The 19,579-nt window shown below is 36.6% G+C and overlaps 1 protein-coding gene across 14 annotated transcripts in view; it reads left to right on the top strand.

The window, feature by feature from the left end:
• Window positions 1-33: 33 nt before the first annotated feature.
• The window catches only part of BPTF (bromodomain PHD finger transcription factor), a 59,865-nt gene continuing 40,319 nt past the window's right edge, over window positions 34-19,579 (top strand). For all 14 annotated transcript variants that reach the window (XM_085304703.1, XM_085304698.1, XM_085304696.1 and 11 more), the window contains exons 1-2: window positions 34-912; window positions 12,793-13,615. In XM_085304703.1, coding sequence (XP_085160829.1) covers window positions 273-912; window positions 12,793-13,615 — 1,463 coding nt within the window. In that variant the 5' untranslated portion in view covers window positions 34-272. The remainder of the gene's footprint in view (window positions 913-12,792; window positions 13,616-19,579) is intronic.

Genomic DNA, 19,579 nt, shown 5'->3' with positions numbered 1-19,579 from the left:
GGCGCTCGGGGCCTGCTGCCGCCGCCGCTTCCCCCAGTCAGAGCGGAGCGAGCCGAGGCAGAGACGAAGAAACAAGATGGCGGCCGGTGGCGATCCGGAGCGGGACGCCGGCAATTCGGATTGAGCTCTCGGCCCTCACGGCTCGGCGGCCCCCCTCCCCGGCCCGGATCCCTCGCAGGGGGGGGAGCTTCCCCGTAGCCGCCTGTCCGGACTCCGAGCGCCCTCCCGAGCCTTCCTTCCCCCTCCCTTCCCCCCTCGGCCAGCGCCCAGAGATGCGGGGCCGGCGAGGCAGGCCGCCCAAGCAGCAGCAGCCGGCGGCGGCCGGCGCTCAGGCGAGCTCCCCGGCTCCGCCCGCCCCGGCGGGCCCCATTGGGGGGCTGCGGTCCCGGCAGCGGGGCAGCAGCCGCGGCAGGTGGGCGACCTCGGCCCAGGCGGAGACGGCGGGGCCCAAGCAGAAGGGAGCCGGGGCTGCCCAGGCCTCTTCCTCCGCCGCCACCTCCCCCAGGGGGGGCAGCAAGAGGAAGGGAGGCAGCGGCGGCAGCAGCACCCCTGGTGGGGGAGGCAGCAGCGGTAAGGGCAGGGGCAGGGCCGGGGCTGGAGGAGCAGGGGGAGGAGGCGGAGGAGGCAGCTGCAACAGCCAAGGCAGGGCTGCCTCGTCCAGGAGGAGCATCAGCAAAGTGGTGTACGACGATCATGAGAGTGAAGAGGAGGAGGAGAGCATGGTGTCCGAGGAGGAAGAGGAGGGAGACCCCGAGGATAACCAGGACTCCGAGGAGGAAGAGGAGGAGGAGATCATGGAGGAGGAGGACGACGACGACTCTGACTACCCTGAAGAGATGGAGGATGAAGACGATGCCAGTTATTGCACTGAGAGCAGCTTCAGGAGCCACAGCACCTACAGCAGCACCCCAGGTAGAGAGTCAGTGGGATGAGCTAAAAACGAGGCGAGGGCACCCCACATGCTCCCTCTAGGTTTGCAAATACATACACGCATGGGAGGAAGAATGCATGCGGATCGTAAGGGATGCCTGCGAGCACTCACAGGGAGAGAGGGGTATGCAAATTAACGACTGGCAACCCCACGGATGGAGGGAACGTTAGAAGGTGCTTACAAACACGCATCCAGTCAGGGGAGGGAGGAAGGGGGGAATAACATGCTGTAGTAAGGGGATGCTTTGCAAATATGCATAGAGATTCTGGTTGCTGCGGAAATGCATGCTACACCAGAACATGTTGCAAATAATGTCAAAAGTGTGTGGAGCATTCACTTAGGATTTAAAAACAAGAGCAAGGAGCTGCATGTATTGCAAAGAAGYGGTTGCAAATATATACCGGAGAGGATGGCTTGTGCCTGGGAATATAACTTAATGTTATAAGGAAAGGAAGCACATGCAACTTGAAGTGGCCAAAAACAAAAAATCCATAAACACTGAAATTTTGCAGGCTCTTGAAATCAGAGATACATGTGGAAGCAGCATTTATTGACCTTAAGACAAAACTAGCTTTTCAAGGAGGGAAATGAGGTGCATTGTTCAAAATGGAGATTGCATTGTTATAGTTTAGGGAAAAGTGCACAGGGCCTCATTGCAAGGGTGTAAACCTAGTTTTAGTTAGTAAGACCTTCTTAAACAAAGATTAAAGGGTGGCGGTTGTGTCAAAAGTCTTGGTTTTAAATACTGCATTTATTTTAAGATGTGGCAAGCCTTAAAACTCATGTTGGGGTTTAAAGGTCTTTAACATCATCATGATTATATATATTTTTTTAATTTAACTTCTAGTGGCAAATTTGAGCTTTTCTCTTTTTTTGGGGGGGGGCCTGCATTTTTTTTGTTTGTTTTTTAATTAGTTCATTAGGCATGTGGGTTTGAAGCCTCAAAAAGTCTCTATCTGAACTTAAGCGCTTTAGGCTTATTTGAATTATTTCCAGAATGGAGTTCAGGCTTAGGATTTTTATTTTTTTGTCTCTGAACCAGGAGAGCAGTTAAACTTGAGAATAACCTGGGAGTGTGTTGCTGAATTGGGCTGCAGAATAACAAACGCTGTTACTGTACAAGTATTTGGCCAATTTGGAAGGGGGGAGGAACAGGTTGTGTAAATGCTTTGCATCTTCTTAAGTGTCTGCTTTTGAACAGCTAGCAGATCTCTTTGAAGAAGGGGGAAGTACTGGCTACTAAATTTGTCATTTGTTTTTATTTTGGTTAGTTGAATGGTAGCAGTCCATTATGTGACACACTAATAGTACTTTTAAAAAGTGCATATCTGTATTTATATAATATATACACACATACACACACAAATACTTAAATTTATATCCATATCATCAGGAACCTAAGGGAATTAAATTAAATACTATGTTATTAAATGAATTGAAATCACAGATAATTGGTTTTTTATTTTTTTGAGTAAGTATTAGTTTACCTGTTGCAGGGGTGTACTGCAATGAAATTGAATTCCTATGGATATTTGTAACTTTAAAGATTGAGGTCTAGCTTCACTGAACAAAAAATTCTGAAGTACTCTCTTAACTCTTTTAACTCTTTGTTTTCTGTTTATTTGTGTTAACTTTCATTCTGACTACCTCCTTTTGGTGCTTTTGTCAGGGGAAAATATTTTTATCACTTTCTGTGGCTAGCTCAGGAAAATGTTTTGACATGAAAATTCAGGCTGAAAAAGTTCTACAAAATATGAGAACATTTTTGAAATGTTCTGACAAATAATAAGACACCTCTGTGTGCATTGTTTTGCAAACATATACAGGTTTAAATTGATATTTGAGTAGCAGAAATCACTTTGATAACTTATATGCTTATTTTCCACTTGATCAAGGAAACTTCAGTTTTAGCTTTTTTGAAATAAGTTTAAATGTAAGCGTTTTAATCAGTCTATGGAGTACATGATGTTGTGACATTGACTAACTGATTGATAGTTAAAGCACCTACATTGTTTTGGCAATATACTGCAACTTCTGATTAGTTAGTATTGGCCTGAAGGCTGTGTTGTTTTTTGTTTGTTTGTTTGCTCTTTATTTAAGAGATTTACTGTTGCCCTTTTGCAAAGGAGAAGGTGCCAGACTTTTAATTTGGTCAGCTATGTTTCTGTCTTGTTTCTGTTTAATGAATATCTATACTGTGAATACTGCTACACAGTGTACTAATTGAAATCTTAGTCTTATCATAATCCAGGAAAAGATACTTGACATTAGAACAACTTTAATAAGCAAGAGGAAGATCCACCTGATCTCAGTATCTTTTTTTATCTGTGGGTGGCCAGTGGAGAAAAAAGTGGGAAGAATCAGACAAGCGTATAGTGATGTCTTCAGAGTACCCTCACAGGCTCTATTGGTCTTTGATTTAGGTGCATGCTGAGCCACAATTGCTCTGTAGCTCTTGCTGTATTTTTTTTCTGTCATAAACAAGTCTTCAGACCAGACTAAYTGTAACATACGGTGGCAAAGTTCCTGTGGTTAACTATACAGGTTGAAGGACTATCTCCTTTTTTATTTCAAAACAAAAATTTTACCTCCTGACAGTATCATTTGATGCCTGCTAGTTTTCTACTCAAGGAGATTATGAACAATTGTTTTCTATTTATCTTCTCTAGATCAYGTGCAGCCTGAATTATTACTACCTTTAGGTGGTAGTATTTGGGGTGGCAGAGGTATTTGTAGAGCAGGATGTTGAAAAATTACAATACTAATGAAGCTCTCCTGGTGAAGCAAGATTTTACGCTTAAATTACATCCCATTTAAGTGGGTAAAACAATTTTAGAGTTTTTCAAAGTTATATTGAACTATGACTTTAAAGAGCACAGTGCAATGTCTGTAGCCAAGTAAGGCTCAATTTTTATGCTCCTCTGTGAAGTTCATGTTATAGCCACAACTTGGATGTTGGAGTACTTTTTTACTATGTTACTATTCAAGTATTTAGAAAAACAAAGCCTTAAGGATAATAATATGCCGTTGATACAATACCTGATAATGGTATATTTAAATTTTGTTCTGTGAATGTATATGATGTTTATTACTACTTTTTCTTCTCCTGGATGGACCTTTGGTGGAGGGATTGTGTGTGTGTTACCCCTTCTCTGTTTTCCCTTTATATCCTCAGAAGATAGGTGTACTTTTAGGATAGGTACATCTTGTGTCACAAAATATTTTTACCATTACCTGTCCACTGTAACTTTTACTTTAGGCTGGTGACAATTGCMTTATATATACCAAGTATTTTCCCTACATTGCAGAATTTTAAAACATGACTTAATCAAGATGCCTAAAACTGCCTTTCCCCCGCCCCTTAATAAACAACTAACTTTAGGAAGATCTGTTCATCTCGATTTTGGCTGAGATGATAAACATCAGACCGTCTAACAAGCAAAGGCACAACAGTGCAGTTGTGAGCCAAAAGATTATCTCGTTAAAGTATTTTTAATATAATTTTTGGATGGATGTTACCAATCTGTGAGCATTTACAATGATTGACCAATACTTTTGCTTAGCCAACTATTTATCAGAGTGCTCCTACCTTTGGGGCAAAACAATTCAGCTGGAAATAGCAGGTGCTGCATTTTGTGTCTTATGAGAATTTTATATCTTAACACATTTTCATGGTCTCAAGGAGTTAAGACATTGAGATATGATAGTACAGTATGCAGCCTCTTTGTCTGTTACATGAGAATATTCATCAGACTCACAAACACTTTATCTCGTGTATCCCGTTCCTAAAATAATTCGACGTGCTCTTATTTTACTATTTAGAAATCTGAACTTTGATTTATAATCTAGAGGAAGTATCACTAGCTCTTCATGAAGAATGTAGGAGGCAATTTCAAGTCTTAACAAAGAAGTTGTGTAGAAGGGCAGCTTAATAAATTTATGATTAATTCTGTTGTATTGACATGCTAATTTGCAGCTTATCTGAAGAGTTTGTCAATTCAGTAATTTTTCTAAGGAATTCTGTGCAGCAAATACCTTATCAAAATATGTACATTGTAAAAATAGTAGAATAATTCAACATACTGCAGATGAATTCATCAYGTAAACTTTTCTGTAGGTCTGCAGTAAAATTGCACGGCTGACTTTTGAGATTGCGTGGAACTAGCATAAAGGCAGTAAATGTGGATTTTAATAGACTTGAGGGGAGCTTGCACCTTTTTGAAATTAATAATACCGTATCCCAAGTATGTCCTAAGTAATAAATTGTCAACCAGAATGTTTCTGAAAAGTAATTATTACGTTAATTTTTTTTTGTTCTATTTTTGCATTTGCCTGAATTCTAGGCACRAAGGAGTTGTGACTCTGAGTACTTCTCAGAATGACCACATGGAGTTTCTTTTACTGCTTGCATTAGTTATAAAGCATCATTTTAGCATTTGGCTAATATGGAAGGATTATACTGAAGTTCTGCTCATGGCAGTAGTGCTGAGGAATTAAGTTCTTAAAATCAGTAAAGAGCCCTGGTCTGATTCAGAAGCATACTGACATCTTAGAAATACAAACCAGATAAATAACAAACAGCCAAAGAAACTTCAAGCTATGTTTTTGAAGAACATAAAAGACCTAATGTCCTACAAAGCAGGGGAGTAGTCATTCAGGACTTGGAGCATGTTTAGAGTTTCTGTGACATGAGTGCTCTCAGCAAAATGCTCTCAGATCTGGTCTGGTAACTGGCTGTTTTCTTATTCTTGCTGCAACTTTGAAATTTTTTGCAGTGATTGGTATATTGCTTGTTAATGTGAGCTTAGATTTTAAGTTTAATCTGTTTTTCCAGGCAAAATGCATCCATTGGGATTACAGACTAATGTTCATATTGGAGCTAAAGTAGACTTACAAATGTATTATATTCCTTCAGAAAAGTTTTCTTGAAGAGATTTGAATGGTGAATATTAGAAACATGTTGATTGTCATGTAAGCTTCCCCTCTCCCCAAGGGGAAAAAAGGTTTTGAAAATGTCAAAGCATTTAATTTTTTATCCATCTTAAGCAATTTTTATACTGCTTTTCATAATATATTTTTATTTTATGTTAAACTGATTCACTTTCATTTTACTACCTTTTTTCCTCTCTAATGTAAGCTGAACAAATGTTCTCCCAAGAGGTCTACTTTTAATTGAGGAACCAGTTTGGCTATTGTTGTGTAAAGTATGTAGCTATGTCCAGTTTATGCATTTTACTAGGGGAAAAAAAAAGTTCTGTTATGTGTTTTTTTATTTTTTTTCATCAACTATCCTAAAAGTTTTCAGCTTTAGCAAGAACTCCTGTGGTGTGTTCTCATTGGAAACTTTTGTGGTGCAAAGTAGTATGTGGGGTAGCAAGCAGCTGATTGTTACATGTCTATTGACACCAAACAAAAATAAGATAATATCAATAAGTTAAGGAGAGTGTGCAAAGCCAAAATTCCTTGGAGGAAGGAAAGCATAGAAGAATAACATACTTTGACTTGACTTGTGGGACTTGAAGCCAAAAATTAATCTATCTTCTTATTGGAGGCAAATTGAAAACCTTTTGCTCACTACAGTCAGTTCTGTGRGGTTTTGTTTGTTTTATTTTTCTTCTACTGTGATAGATTACTGAAGTATCAGAAATTCTGCAGGCTGTATCTTTTTTTCTTTTCCCCTGTGCTTTATCAGTTTTCTCCTCCATTGCAGAAGTGAACAAAAAGTTTAAAGCTGGAGCCTTGACACTCAAGTGATGAGGAATTAAGAGGAAGGGAAAGTTTTTAGAGAGGAGAAATCAGACTAGTTGTGAGCTTTCTGACCAAGGAATGCTGGAACTGGTGTTTTTTTCCAAGATTGTATACCAGAGCAGAATATTTTGTGTGTAGGACCTCCATCCTCCAGATAAATGTGCTAGGCTGAAAAATTTTATATTGTTATTGCTCTACATCTGGAGTGAAGGGATGTGTAATATAAGTTGCACAAAAAGTATAATAGGAGTTTTATGACTTTTGTTAGGCTACATATGTATGGTAATTGGAATACAACTAAAGGCACAAAAACCATGGAAGTAATATTTGGTCACAGTACAACCTTTAAATATTATGGACATTTATGTAGTAGTTTAGTGTTTTAAGCAATAATAATAAGTGTTTTAAAACTGGCCATATGAAATAAATGTTAAATATGACTAAACTATTTGCAAGTTCCATGTCCTCCCAGGTTAAAGAGCTAGTAGATGTCGCTTTCTATTTTTTTTGGTCTGTGTATGAGAATGGAAACAAGCTTTCCAAACCTTTTCAACTTCAGTGCGTTTCTAAATTTGTGAACTGAATAGCTTGAACAGACTGGAGGRAAAAAAAAAGGACAAGGGTAGAAAGGCTTTTTTCTTAATTGCTTCAGTAAATTCTAGTTCTGCATGCTCAGCCTGTGACTTCACGAGTTCAGTGACTTCATTTTATTTCAAATATCAACGTGTTTTGCTTAAATATTTATAATATTAATTATTTTAATAGATCGTGGTAAATGTAGACTATAATTATCAATATCTATAATGTACCATGTGAATAAAATTGTTTACTCTTTAATCCTAATTATAGGCAGCTCTTCAACTAGAGAATTCAAAATAGGGAGAGGCAACTATTGCAGATTACATCAGTTTTGGAGACAACTAGTGAAGGAATGTGATCTAGAAGTGTATCTGTGCTTGATTCAAGTATAGTGCTGAGACACTAGATAATCAGAGTAGAGTAGAGGTAGACCTTTTCTCTCTGTTTGTACTGGCTCAACTTGAAGGTGGAATTTGATTCAGGGGTTGGGTTAAGATGTAGCAACTAGCTTAGAAATATACAATTTGTATGTAATAAAACTTTTTTCCATTTTGGGAAACTTAAGTGTGAATAGATTGAATTTCTTTAATTGAGGTTAGATACATCAAGAGTCAGCGTAAAGTCTAGCCAGTTAGTGGTGGTGCTTAGAGGGGAGGTAACTTCTGCTAATACGCTTGCTCTGGAAACCTCTGACATTTTCTGTTCTGGACAAGATACGTACTGTATTTTCTACTTAAAATAACAATCCATTGCTATAAGAATAGTTTTTCCGCAGACAGGAAACTCTGTAGGGCAAATAGTAAAAATGATTTATCTAAAGTTAAGTAAACTATACTAAGCTATATGGAATTAATTATTGTAAGTGTAGTAATACAAAGTTTAAAAAGAAAATCAAATAAAAGTATACTTTTGTTGACTGCTCAGGGTGGTCATTTCACTGAATTTGTATTACACTGTTTCCTTTGCTCTTAAGTACGTACTAACCTAATGCACAAATATAGTGTCCCAAATGAAAATAARTGTTCTTTTTGTGTATTTGTCATGTGTAATCCACATGAGCTTAYACTTCTTTCTTAAATATTTAAGTTGATACTATTAAGTTAATCACGCTTGTTGGAGATAGTGCTCAGACTTTCTAGTGGAAGGCAAAATCAATGACAGTTGACAATAACAAATGGAGTTGTCAAATCTTAGTATATCTTTAAAAAAAAGGTAGAAATGGTTGCAGAGACCACTTTTTTTCTACTGGTGAATGTTAGATTCAAGCAATGGACAGCTTTATTCTAGAATGTAACATATTTAGGCATATTGTACATTGTTTCAGCACATTATTGTGGGCATGTTAGAGTGCAGGAGGCGGTGTGGTTCCTTTGTCATTCAAGTGAAATTTCTGTACTAAGCTACATCATGCAGAAAGTTGAGGGTTTCTGAGTTACCTTACCAACTTTGGGAGAATGCTGACCTTTGAATCCTACCTGGCTGATATTCATGAATCAATCTAAAACCTAGTTTAAGTCGAATTCAGTCACTCCCCACAGTGGAGTGAGATGGATAGTGTTTTTCAGCTTTTGCCTTAAATTATTCTGTTGTTTGGGATCTCAGATGTGCATATGAACCCTTAYGGTTTTTAATAGTGTCTTATGTGCAAATTACAGAGTTAGAAGTTGATCACCCCTAACTAAGCAGGGCAAATCTATATCGCTTAAATTATATATTAATTTTGAGTTAATGAATATCTTTAGGAAAAGAGGCTCTTCCTTGAAGTTAAAGAGCTTGGTAAGTTGAGTATTGTAGGAAAAGTTAATTTTATTTTTTGTTGTTTTTCATTTGTGTCGCTGAAGAACAGCTTTGTAAACTTGAGCTGTAATCTTCAAAAAATCTTCATGTAGGCTGGAACCTTTTTTAAGCAGTATAAACTGTGTGGACTGTCAGGACCCTATAGATAATTAGCAATGAAATAATTGTTATCAGAATTACAGAAAAGCCTAGAGTCCTTACTTGAAAATCAAAATTGCCTTTCTTAGTCCTACATGCCAAAAGTTCTTTTTTTTTGTCCCCCTCTTCAGTTGCCTGTACTGGAGGGAAATATACCCAACTTGTAGAACATAGAAAATGGAAGGACAACACAAAATTACATTCCTGTTCAACAGAGACTGTAGAACTTTGTTGTTTGTATCGCATTCAATTGCTCTACACTCTTAAGCTCAATAACTATTTGAGTTTGTAAAAATTTAAGAGCCCCTTGTCAAAAAATGTATAACTTTTTCACTGGAGATAAAACAATTTTTTCTTACAGTTGTCACTTTCTTGAGTCATTTCKTGAGATTACAGTTTATACATCAACAGTAATACATGTAAGCACAAATTCTTTGGAGTATCCCAATCAGACTTTGTATGATTCTCTTCTTGACTTAAGTTTTGTTCAAAGGCAGTATAGCAAATGCCAGTAATGGATCAAAAGTGAAATTGAAAGAAAAAGCATAGAAAGATCTGAGATACCGTGCAACCAAGCCATTCCATTTAAAATATGTGTGGATACCATTTCTTTCTAAAATGTTTTGCATCTTTGAATGCTTCCCTTGTTTAGCTATGGAAACCAGTTTGTATGTAGTGCAGAATTACTCAAAACGGGTCAGCTTCAGAATAGAGAGAAGTTACTTTTAGCTCTTGAGAAATGGTGTGGTTTACAATGTGAATTGGAATTTTGTTGGCATTAACAGTGAGACAGTGTATTTTATTATGGTATTAAGTGATGTACTTCATATCTTAATAGCACATTTGTTGTAGAYACTAATAGCACCAATATACTTCTTTTTCAACACAACAGGTTAGAGACTTTTTTATTATTTCCATAGAATGTTAGGAGTGTATTGGTTTAAGGGGTTTTTTAACCTCTCTGGTTTGAGGTAACATATCAGCTTTTCTCTCTTGTGAAAGAGACAGCAGACAGTACTGAAGAAGGTAGATGGATAGTCTTTTTTTCTCAATGGAGAATAAAAACAATATAGAAAAAGAAACTATAACTTTTTTTCAAAGTACCACATCTCAAAAAATGAGAGGAAGTAAGTGGTGTTTGCTTCTCAGCCATGTTCACTCTTTCTAGTTTATCTTTGCTGAAACTACAGTCTCTTGTGGTCTTTTCTGATTGATGTAGGTAAGTCAGGGTCATCTTTCACATTACTCTCTCTCTCTTCAGGGGCTGTTTTTTTCTAGGCTTTACTGTTTGATAGACAAAGTATTTTTCAGCTGCAATTGCAGGTACTGAAAAGAATCTAGGTTTATATTCCACCACCTTTTTGTGATAYTTGAACTTAGTGAAGGTTATTAGTGATTTCAGAATATCTGTGGTGTCTTGTGTGACCGTCTGCTAGGGCTGGTCTTACACCATCATGCGTTTTTTGGAGGAAGCTTCAGAAACCTGAAGTAATTTCACATGTAAATAGSAGTATTTGTTTTGTTTTGTGGTCTTTCAGCTTTATGCCTATAGGATTTTGGATCCTGATGGTAGAAATGTTATGTTTAATCCAGTTATTTCTTGCTGTAAGAACACTTGCTTTTTTGTCTAGCTATGAAACTACTGCATTTTTGTGTGTTTTCCACGATTAAACATTTTCCACTGATTTGTGCAGCAACCTATTGGAAGGCAGTCATATAAGCATTCTTTCGTTTTCCACAGAGTCAGAACTCAACTAAACTTGGAAATATATTTTTATATGCAGCTGATGTTGACCCATTATTTATGTAATGGAAACATGTGGCAGTTCATCCCTTTATATTATTTCAGAGCGCCTAGTTGTTGCATAAGATTTCATTCACGGTTTTAAAGTTTGAGAGAGAAATGTATCTGGTCCTCTTGCCATGCTAGCACAATTGTTGGTTTATTTTTCTTGTGGAATCATTTGGCAAACTCTCTTCTACATCTTTAAGATACATCTTTAAGTATTTTTTCTTTTTGGTAACACTTTTTTCTAGTCAAGACATTTGAGTTTGGGTGATGGTATTTTCTAATTCAGCAAATCTGTTTTTGTGCATCTGTCTGCCTTAGTTTCCCCCTCCCCCCATTACATTAGGGAATATTTTCTTTGTTTGTGGGAGAAGTATTGGAGAAAATAGAGATGAACAATTGCCAGAGAGAACCATTACCTCTYGATGATAATTTCCAAGGTGACCAGAATTCACCTCTGTTGATGTCAGTGGCACTCACAGAACTTGATCARGAAGTTAACGTGAAGCTTGAAATTCCAAAATACTGGTTGTGTCACTCTTCAATCTCAGATCACGTGGTGTATAATATAGGTCACTTTCTGTTAGAACATGTGTGTGAAGTTGCTATTATGGACAGCTCTTTTTCYTTTGGCTTTTCCCAGTGAATAAAGTGGTTCCTGCAGAACGCTTCTCTGTAGCATTGATAAACATAAATTTTTGTTGCTGTCCAGAATTTTTGCAGGCTTACAGGAGGACATAAAAATAGTTCTGCATCCCAGTTCTGTTTTTAAACTAATGATTAACTTATAAGATTGTCTAAACTTTAAGACTTAAAAAAAAAAAAGGAGGTGCATCTTAATACTTTGATTGATAGCCACAGAACAGTTGCATATAACTGGATACTTTTGCATTAATTCAGTAGAGGTGTAAAATATATTTTTAGGAATTCTGATAGTACCATATACGTTTTCTTCTTTCCTTCTGCGTGATATTTAGTGTAGTAGAAGTTAAGACATGAAAGTGTAGCATCTCTTCTAACAGACCAAATATATTCAGTGCCTTTTCTGTTAGGGAGTGAAACAGCTCTGCAGATCAACTGTGTTAGATTTCTCCTTCCCCAATTCTCATCCTGTGATTCTCTCTCCTGTTTTATTGAAGTCTGATTTTAAGAAAAATTGGGAATTCGTAAAGCATTTTTATAAAAGTCACATTTGACTTTTGTTTCTGGCTTGTCAGTGTCCAGGAGAAATACCCTGTTTAGAATCATTGGACAAGAAAAGTGATTTAAGTTCACGTCTATAATTCAGTTTTGTTGAAATTGATAGCCTAAGACATCAGCTTGGCACAGACTTTCCTGTGTGSTATTACTGAATAGGAAAATAGCTTGTGGTATTTTGATACTTAATATTTCAGTCTGTTACCTGAATCTTGATTCTTCCAAGTTTGTTAACGTGCCAATAAAGAATAATAAACTAGTCATGCTGGATAAAAATGAGAACTTCTAAACTAATATTTTGGCTGAACGAAATGTCTATTTTTAAGTAATTCAAACAATTAGAATTCTATGTGTCATTTTAAATATTCACAAGATATATAGTGCATGGGAGGTACAACTGCTGTAAGTGTCTAAACTTCAGATTTGTGTCTTATTTTTTTACTCTTAATTAAAATATCAGATTTTTAGGTGATGTCACATTTATGTAGCTGTAAAGATGATCTTTAATTTGTAGTGCTTTAGAAAGAGTTGGACACAGAAGGTMATTGCTGACAGACATTTTAAAACGTTGACTTGTGAATTGCAAAGTTCTTACTGTTATTTTGAATTCCAGGTAGGAGAAGACAAAGAGTGCATCGTCCTCGTTCTCCAATTTTGGAAGAAAAAGATATCCCACCTTTGGAGTTTCCTAAATCCTCAGAGGACTTAATGGTGCCTAGTGAGCATATAATGAATGTTATTGCCATCTATGAGGTACTAAGGAACTTTGGCACTGTTTTACGCCTCTCTCCTTTTCGTTTTGAGGACTTCTGTGCTGCTCTGGTAAGTCAAGAGCAGTGCACACTTATGGCAGAGATGCATATAGTGCTTTTAAAAGCAGTTTTACGTGAAGAAGACACTTCAAATACTACCTTTGGACCTGCTGACCTCAAAGATAGCGTTAATTCCACTTTGTATTTCATAGATGGAATGACGTGGCCAGAGGTTCTGCGGGTATATTGTGAGAGTGACAAGGAATACCATCATGTTCTTCCTTTTCAAGAAACAGAGGACTATCCTTATGGACCAGTAGAGAATAAAATCAAAGTTCTGCAGTTCTTAGTGGATCAGTTTCTTACAACAAACATTGCACGTGAAGAGTTAATGTCAGAAGGTGTTATCCAATATGATGATCATTGTAGGGTTTGTCACAAACTTGGGGATTTGCTTTGCTGTGAAACTTGTTCAGCCGTGTACCATTTAGAGTGCGTGAAACCACCCCTTGAAGAGGTACCGGAGGATGAATGGCAGTGTGAAGTCTGCGTAGCACATAAGGTGCCTGGAGTAACTGACTGTGTTGCTGAAATCCAAAAAAATAAACCATACATTCGACATGAACCCATTGGATATGACAGACATAGAAGAAAGTATTGGTTCCTGAACAGGAGAATTATTATGTAAGTAAACTAATTGCTTAGTATTTGCATTCAATGGAGTATTATTCTTCAGCATATTTAAAAATGACTTTCCTATAAAGTTACTGTTGCCCTCTTAAAATTGTTTTTCTTTAGATAAGACTTGGCATGCTTTTTTTGTAGCTTGTTTTCTAAAGATAATATAATTCATCCATCAGTTTTCCCTAAAATAGTTTCCTAATCTATATATGAAAGGGGGGAGGAGGAGGCAATAATCTGCAGCTTAATTTTAATGTGCACTAAAAATGCATGAATGTGAGAAAAAGGAAATTTTAATGAGAGTTTTCCAGCTTTCTGTTAAAGTTATTGACACATGGTCTAACTTGCTCTCTTTGTGATCATATGAAGAACAACAGTTTTGGTGTATTACCACCTGCTTAAATAGCTCTTTGGCTATTGGATACTAGTACTGTTTTGGTAATCCAGCTTTGTGAAACTGAGACTGCTTTTCAGAATCACTTCAAGATGCTCTACTAACTAGAAATTAGAAAATACTATGGAAACTTCAGTATGTGTAAATGAGATGACAAGAAACACCTACYTTGAAGCAGTCTCCTGCTTTGGATATTTGACACAACTTCTGATTCATGATTGGTCTTGGGATACTAATGTAGTAATTTCTGTTAGCAAAGGTATTGTGCCCTTAGATACTAGACAGTGCCTCTGAGAGGGCTTAAGAGAGCTATTGATGGCCTTGAGTCTTGCAAATGGGAGGTGAAGAACTCATTTTCAGTTCTTTAAATAGTCTACTTTCCCTGCTTTTTTAATGTAGTGTTAACTGCTGCTTTAAGTATTAATTATTGATCTCTTTTCTGTGGTGTTCTTTCATATTGTCAGAGAGTTAGTGTTTGATTTTTTTTTTTTTTCCGGGTCATAATCATCCCAGTAGTATCAGGTAGTCTTTCAAAAGATGCAGGAAGACAGCAACAGTATGTGACATACCTACCATTCAGACTGATCAACAGGATGTGATGGTCAGCATGAAAGTCTTGATATCCTTTTTTTATGTAGCTTCATACAGAAGCTTCTRGCTTCTTTTTCCAGATAATCTGTTGCAAGTTTGATTTAAGGAGATACTTTTGCTCAATGTATTGAGCTACAGTCCCTACCAGTAATGGATTGTTATTCTACTCTCCCACTACTGTGGTTGAGATCTAAGAAGTTTTCATCCTGAAATARACGTCACATTAACTCTCAATTTACCTAAGTCAAAAATATTTCAAAGCCTCGTTTGCCAGTGGTCCATAAAACTTTGTAGTTCATCTCCTCCTCCAACTTTAACATTGCTGTTTAAAGGAAGGAAGTATGCAAATGTCAGCACAAGTTTTTTTTATTTTCCCCAATGCAGGTTCAGATAAAGAAACTGGAAGTATTTCAATAAAAATTTCTTTAAATGGTGCTGTTCCTTGGTACTGGAGATTTTCTGCAAAAAGTCATACTTTTTTGCTAGATTTCCTGTCCAGTGAAATGCATTGTAGTCCTTCATTCTGATTATGTCAGCTTCTGTAATGATCTCTAATTAGAAAATTAGCATACGAGAGAAAGACAAATCATTCTCCTCTTTTTTAWTTGTTTTCTGTTTCAAGAAAACAAGCCTGAGTGGTGAAGAATTGCCATGCATTTATTATTGACTAAAATGTATAGTTTGCCCATCTGTTTCCTCTCCAATTTTCAGAAATCTGATTTCCTTGGAGAAAGGATTTGAGGCGGAGGAATCTGAGAAATTGTTAAAGAATTTGTATCCAAYGTAAATTTCCTAGTGAACATAAATGTTTGTTCACTTTTATATCCAAGTTTATGCTCAGTTAGCATAACTTCTTAATTGAGTTGAAATATTACAGTAGGCACAGATATTAAATTGGATACAGAATTTATATGTGCACTGAGTGTAAACCCTTTGTGTTGTGGGTTTGCATAGCTACAGAACCAGACATCACAGATGTACTGCAGTTAGGTTCCATTATGTATGGGTAGATTTTCCAGTTTCTGGGTAAAGCATACCATTGAATTGGCTTTCTGTGAAGCATTTTGGGTTTAGTTGTATTGTGCTGTGTTTTGGCAAAAATTTGTATAGCACCATAACTAAACTAACGAAGGTAGCTTGGTCCAGAAGCAGTACAGCTGTGTGTTTACGTAGCATTTCCATTAATCAAATTGGGTCTGGAAGCATAATATAACTGATTCTTCAATAGCAGGATGTTCCCAGTCTCTCTCTTTTTCCATATAGCAGACAGTTGAATAYGTTATACTGAAATTTATAGGGAGACTTTCTTGTCTTGGTCAAATGCTGTTCTTTGGTGTCTTCTCTCAGTATCTTGAATCTTCTAACCCCTAAACAATCTTTATGACTTTCTAGATCTTTAAAATCTAGTAAAAACCTGACTGGTTACAAGTAACTTTTACCATAAAACTTGAACGAGGTTGATACAGGCATAGTTTATTTTCCAAAGAGCAGGAAAGAAAGAGAACTCTCCTGGTAACCAGAGGAAAATAGTAGTAGGATTGTAAGTGAAGGACAAACAGCTCTGTTAGTCTTGGGGTCTTGGGTGGGGGAAACCAAGAAAACAATACTTATTAGAGCACCAGGAAAAAAAAAAACTAATTATCTGCATTTTAACAAACTATAGATACTCTCCTCTGTGCGTGATTTTGATATCTCTCCTTTCAAATATTTGATGTAAAAGTTGTTCTTAAAATGAATTTGATTTAATGCTGTCCTATGCCGACAGAACAGTGGTGTTCTGCATCCTATTAGAGACCCAGAAATTAGCATGAAAAATTCAAACAGTTACTTCAGGTGATTTTTAAGATTAAACAGACAGGCCTTTTCTATCTATAATACATAAGTGGATTGGTAATTGTTTTTTTCATAGTGAAAGTTTAATTGAAAACAATGTTTGTCTCAAAAATGTGGCTGATTTAATTTTTAGGAAGATTTTGATACGGCCAGTACTTCCATGTATTTGAAATAGAAATAAATCATACTAAGTTCTTCTAGTTGTAAAACTACAGGTTTGAAAATTCTTTCTCTCTAGCCCATTGGAAGTAATTGTTACTTCAGTAGAAAAGACATTCTTACTCTTGAAAGGTTGCAGGCATTGAACTTTAATAACAATTATTAATGTTCTGATTAGGAGTTCAGTGAGCAAGTGATTTGCTCCAGAAATCTTAATTCACATTTTATTAATGGAACTTTTATGTCCTAATTGGAGTTTATTTAAAGAAAAAATRTATCTGTATTCCATTTCAAATCAAAATAGTTTCGAGCTATAAATAATACARCAAAAAGAAAGTTTTTGCTGGGTTTTGCCTTTCCTGATTTTTGGGTAGTGATAAAGAGATTCAAAACAGAAATAGACGAGTATTATATGCTTACAAACACAAGAATAGATGTAATATATCCATTAATTTCTGGCTCTTTTGTATTCTTACTGCAGGTCACCTAAGTTGAAAGGTTATTTTTGCCTCGTAGTCACCAGCTTTTCTGTTCCCATAAGATATGCTTCTGCTAGTGTAAGTGTACTTACGGGTGCTTCCGAAACAAGTTTTGTCGGAAGTGTGTGGTTTGTGTTAACCATTTTTCAAATAATCCTGATAGAATCAGAGTAGAAAATGGCTTCACAGACTGTCATTCTGGTAGATCTGAAGCAGTTGTACTTCTCAGAAGTACAAAGTGGGATGGACAGGATCATAACTAGTCCCACTAGAATTCTCATAGAACTTTATACATAAATTGAATTATGTTAATGTGTATGAGGTTACCTAAAATTGAATCATGTGAAAACCACTTCATAGTGGTACAAAAACACTTACTACTTAACTAAATTCCAGGGAAATACAGCTTTAATAATGAAAATACAGAGTTTATGTGAAATTATTAATATCCTTAGGTTCAGTGACTATAGTGCCAGTGTAAAACCAGCTATTTCTGTACACCGAACAAGATCAAACTGCGTCTCTGATGTTTTAGATACCTGATGGATAACTTGACGGGTAACCACTAAAAACCTGAGCTCCATGAAATTAGATTATCATGTCAAATTTATTAAAATCATTAGAGTCCACTCACAAATTCTGTGTGGGCCAATTTGTCGAATGAAAAGATCTATTTGAAATCATGGCTGGGGATTTTAGAATGCTGGAATCCTAAATTCTTTCATTTCTTGTTTTTCGAAGTGCAGGTTTTCTGGGGCTTGTTTACTTCCCCTCCCCTCTCCCACTGTTAGTAGAGTTACAGATGTTACTAGTTCATGATGCTAGCTTTTTCCCCCATTTTTTAACAAGTTGATGAGGTTTTTGTTTGTTTGTTTTTAATTCATCAAGTCTTTTATTTCCACATTTATCACTTGCTGATGGAAGTATGCCTTGTTTAARCCCATCATTTTGGTTTTGTTTCTTATTCACCTCTTCTGTTTTATAAAGATAAAAAAGTGAATACTGGGATACCTCCCCTGCAGCAAATCTCAACAAGATTAATAAGGAAAAGAAAAATAATTTCTGTGTCTCTGTTTCAAGGTGCTTACAAAATTAGAGTGACATCACTGAGTCAGTTGCATTTGTTTTGTGAAGGTTATTTCTGCAAGTTACCAAGTCAGGAAATTTAGGATTTTGTCTTGCATTCTTCTAGTGAAGAGTTGCGGTGTTTTAACAAGTTATCATCCCCTTAACTGTTTTGTTGTTCCCTGTCTGTCAGAGATTACCACTTTCTTTAGTGATGAGTGCAAAATCCAGTCTTTTAAACATAGGTTAAACATGCCTCCACTCGAAATTTGAGTTGATGGATTTAATATTAAAGCTGGTAAATGTGGACATAAGTTTCATTCTGCTGACTCTGCTACTTGGATGGTAACTTTGGGCAGAGCGGAAGATGAGCAGAAGTTGTAAAGTTTTAGACTGTTGTAGTAAGTTTTGGTAGGCCCTATTTGTCAGTCTGCTTGATGAAAGACCTCTTAAACAATTTAGGTGTGTCTTACAGGACACAAATTCACTTTGCAGACCAAATCTGTTCCTTTACTCTGGGTTTGCTAAAAATYAAGTGTTTACATTCAGAATGCATGAAAGGGAAATAGAGAATGATCTTTGGATTCTTCTAATTCAAGTTAAGTTTTGTTTTTGTTTTTTTTTTCCTCACTGTTACAATGAACACCACTAACAAGAAGAAAAGTAAAAGGTCAATGAATTGCTAAAGACCAAAAGCCAAACTTAGAAAAGATCTTCCATGGAACTCATGTATGGATGCTACAAGGTCTGATCATAAGTTCTGATAGTAAGGTCTGATAGTAAGTTCTAAATATGGAGTCAGAAGAAGATGCCTCACTTACCTCCCTGAATCTAAAGGAAAAGGAGTGTGATGTTTGTGAGTTAGAGATGTGAATTACTTAAAAGTTAATTACCAGTGGAAGAAGTGAGAAGAAAAATAAGAGGGAATAAATCAACAAAGTAAAGAAAATGAAATTACTTTTAGATATAAAATTACTTTATTTACATTTTAAGTAATAGTATATTTTGCTGACAGAGCTGGGTAAATGCAGTGATTTTCTTCCTTCCTTCCTATTCCTATATCGAAGGTTTATAAGTTTAGAAATGGGCATTAAACAAATTGAAACTATTGAGATGCATTTGGTTTGTCAAATGTCTGTGAAATTAGATGATAAAATGTTATTTGGCCTTCATTGTTATTCTCAAGTTGTGTGCACATTTGTTGATTGTTAAAAACAGCAGCTTTTCAGCTTCCTCCCCCCACCCCCCACGATATGAAAAGATTTGTCATGCTGTTCTGTATCTCAGTGGATCCTTCTCTACTTTCTCCAGTTAGTTAAAAAGCTTTTGGAATCTTCCTTTAAATAGAAGAGTAGTTGAGGGACAGTTCACTGAATTCTGCAGTTCTTAATTATATCAACATGGAATTTGGGAAGGGGTCTCTATACTTCAGAAATACTTTACTTG

The sequence above is a fragment of the Rhea americana genome, unplaced genomic scaffold (assembly GCF_003343005.1).
Source record: "Rhea americana isolate MKP2758 unplaced genomic scaffold, rheAme1 scaffold_21, whole genome shotgun sequence".
Lineage (NCBI taxonomy): Eukaryota > Metazoa > Chordata > Aves > Rheiformes > Rheidae > Rhea > Rhea americana.
The sequence above is the reverse complement of the archived record's forward strand: the minus strand, read 5'-3'. Positions and strand labels throughout refer to the sequence as shown.